The sequence below is a fragment of the Cryptomeria japonica genome, chromosome 6 (genome assembly GCF_030272615.1).
Source record: "Cryptomeria japonica chromosome 6, Sugi_1.0, whole genome shotgun sequence".
In the NCBI taxonomy this organism is placed as follows: Eukaryota; Viridiplantae; Streptophyta; class Pinopsida; order Cupressales; family Cupressaceae; genus Cryptomeria; species Cryptomeria japonica.
Window position 1 is genome coordinate 610,927,863 of NC_081410.1, and position 2,415 is coordinate 610,930,277.

Consider the following 2,415-nt stretch of genomic DNA (forward strand, 5'->3'; position numbering starts at 1 on the left):
ATAAAATATTTGTAAGGGAAAATGGTCAGCGTCTTTGACAGAGTCCCGGGAGATCTGAAATCTATTTAGGAATATATTTTTGTCCCAATGCTGTATAGATATCTATATATACTAATCTGCTGAGGAATTGATTCCCAAGCAGATCTAAAATCCATTCAATGGAAGGGCAATGGGTGATTTGGCTTTCAGCGCTGGTAAGCAGTGTGCTCGCTTATTTCTTAGTAGATTTAATGGGGAAAAGAAAGAAGAAGAGCAGAGCAAATCTTCCTCCTGGACCTCCTGGCTGGCCCATCGTGGGAAACCTTCTCCAGCTGGGGAAAAAACCCAATGAATCTCTGTGGGCTCTTTCTCAGCAATACGGTCCTCTCATGACTCTCTCTCTCGGCATGAAAACTGCTGTGGTGGTTTCATCCTCTGAAATGGCAAAAGAGGTCCTCAAAATCCACGACCAGAATTTTGCAGGACGGATTATGATAGAAGCAGCAAAGGTGTTTTCTCACCATGAATCTTCAATTGCTTTTGCTCAGTATGGAGATTACTGGCGGAAGTTCAGACGCATTGCCACCACAGAGCTTTTCACTCCCACCAGACTCCAAGCGCTGCAACATCTCAGAAGAGATCAAGTCTCCGAGACGATTCGAATGGTCTTTGAGAAGAAGGGGACGAGTATGAATATTGCAGAGCTGGTGTACTACGAGGGTCTCAATCTCATGAGCAACGCCATTTTCAGTAAGAACTTGTTCGATCCCAAAAATCTAGAGTCTGCAGAATTGAGAAACACTTTTAGTGAAATGGTGAACTTGACCGGAAAACCCAACTTGGCCGACTTTTATCCGTTTCTGAAGTTGGTGGACCCTCAGGGAGTGTGCCGTCGTCTGACAGTCCATCATAAGCGACTACATGAGTACTTAGATGTATTCATACAAGATCGGTTGGAGGCGAGGAGGCAAGGGGTCGGTCTACCCAAGGAAAAGGACTTTCTCGACATTCTGCTCGATCTGACTGCCCATGATTTCACTCTGGTGAATATCAGGGCTTTACTCTTGGTGAGTCTTGTTCAACGCCTATTTTGACTCATTTTTTATTTAATAATATATTTTTATTATTATTGATGAGTCATTTCCTTATGATCATGTAGGAACTCTTGTCTGCTGGTAGTGATACTACTACTACAACAATTGAATGGGTTATGGTGGAACTAATTGCCAATCCTTACGTAATGAAAAAAGCGCAAAAGGAATTAGAAGAGGTAATTGGTCTCAATCGAAAAGTGGAAGAATCTGACATAGATCGTCTACCTTATCTCCATGCTATAGTGAAAGAAGTGTTTCGACTACACCCAGCACTTCCTTTGGCATTGCCCCATAGAGCAGACAACTCATGTGAGGTGGCAGGGTATATGATACCTAAGCATGCCATGGTGATTGTGAATCTGTGGGCAATTGGAAGAGATCCTAAAATTTGGAAAGAACCTTTAAAATTTATGCCAGAGAGGTTTTTTAATGGTGAGAATAGTAAGGTAAAGTATAAGGGACAAAATTTTGAGCTGATACCATTTGGAGCTGGAAGAAGAATATGCTTAGGACTTCCTTTGGCTCATCAAATGGTTCATTTTACTATTGCTTCCTTAATCCATTCCTTCAATTGGATGCTTCCAATAGGGATGAATTATAATAAGATAGACATGAGTGAGACATTTGGAATAGTATTAAAGAAGTCTAAAGAATTGCATGCAATCCCCACACCAAGATTACCAAATCATCTATACTAAAATAATATGTTAGTTCAATAAGGGTCAAAGAGGTTTACGATGAGTTTTTGGCTATGTAAATACCATTTACTAGCTCTTTTACCAAGTTTGATGTAAGTTTATGTTAACTGATATTATGAATCATTAAATAAATATTATGAAAGTGTTTAATGTCTCATGCTTATGTGCCTTGTATGCCTATTTGAATTTCTATTGGTACTAACATTATACTTATCGATGGTGTGTTTATTATCATTAATATAATTCATGCATTTAAATTTTTTTTTTGAAATTATTGTGTTCGGTTGTGTATTATGGGATGTATACATAATGACTTCTATTTTTAAACTATAATAGTGTTTTGGCTTCACTATTCACTATATTTGTTATGTGTCATTATGATGATGGTATTTTGTTCAACATTATGATTGGTGAACTTATTGATTTATGCATCTATGATATCTAAATCATGTTAACTTTAGATTATTTCAATTGAAGCAATTAATTGATAGTGTTTTATTGACATTACATCATGTTGGATTTTTATATTGTGCTTTAACTTAGTAATGTTTGGGTTCATTTATGGCCTAGGAGTTGAGTTCTTAACAGGAGAATCCTTGTTGAAGATACATAAAGAGTCTTGATTGTATATTAATCATATATTA

The 2,415-nt window shown here is 37.4% G+C and overlaps 1 protein-coding gene across 1 annotated transcript; it reads left to right on the forward strand.

The window, feature by feature from the left end:
- The first annotated feature begins 203 nt into the window (after nt 1-203).
- LOC131037752 (iridoid oxidase-like) lies at nt 204-1,787 on the forward strand. The gene is made up of 2 exons (XM_057969948.2): nt 204-1,046; nt 1,139-1,787. The coding sequence occupies exons 1-2, from the start codon at nt 231-233 to the stop codon at nt 1,769-1,771; spliced, it is 1,449 nt and encodes a 482-aa protein (XP_057825931.2). The 5' UTR covers nt 204-230; the 3' UTR covers nt 1,772-1,787.
- Nucleotides 1,788-2,415: the final 628 nt, after the last annotated feature.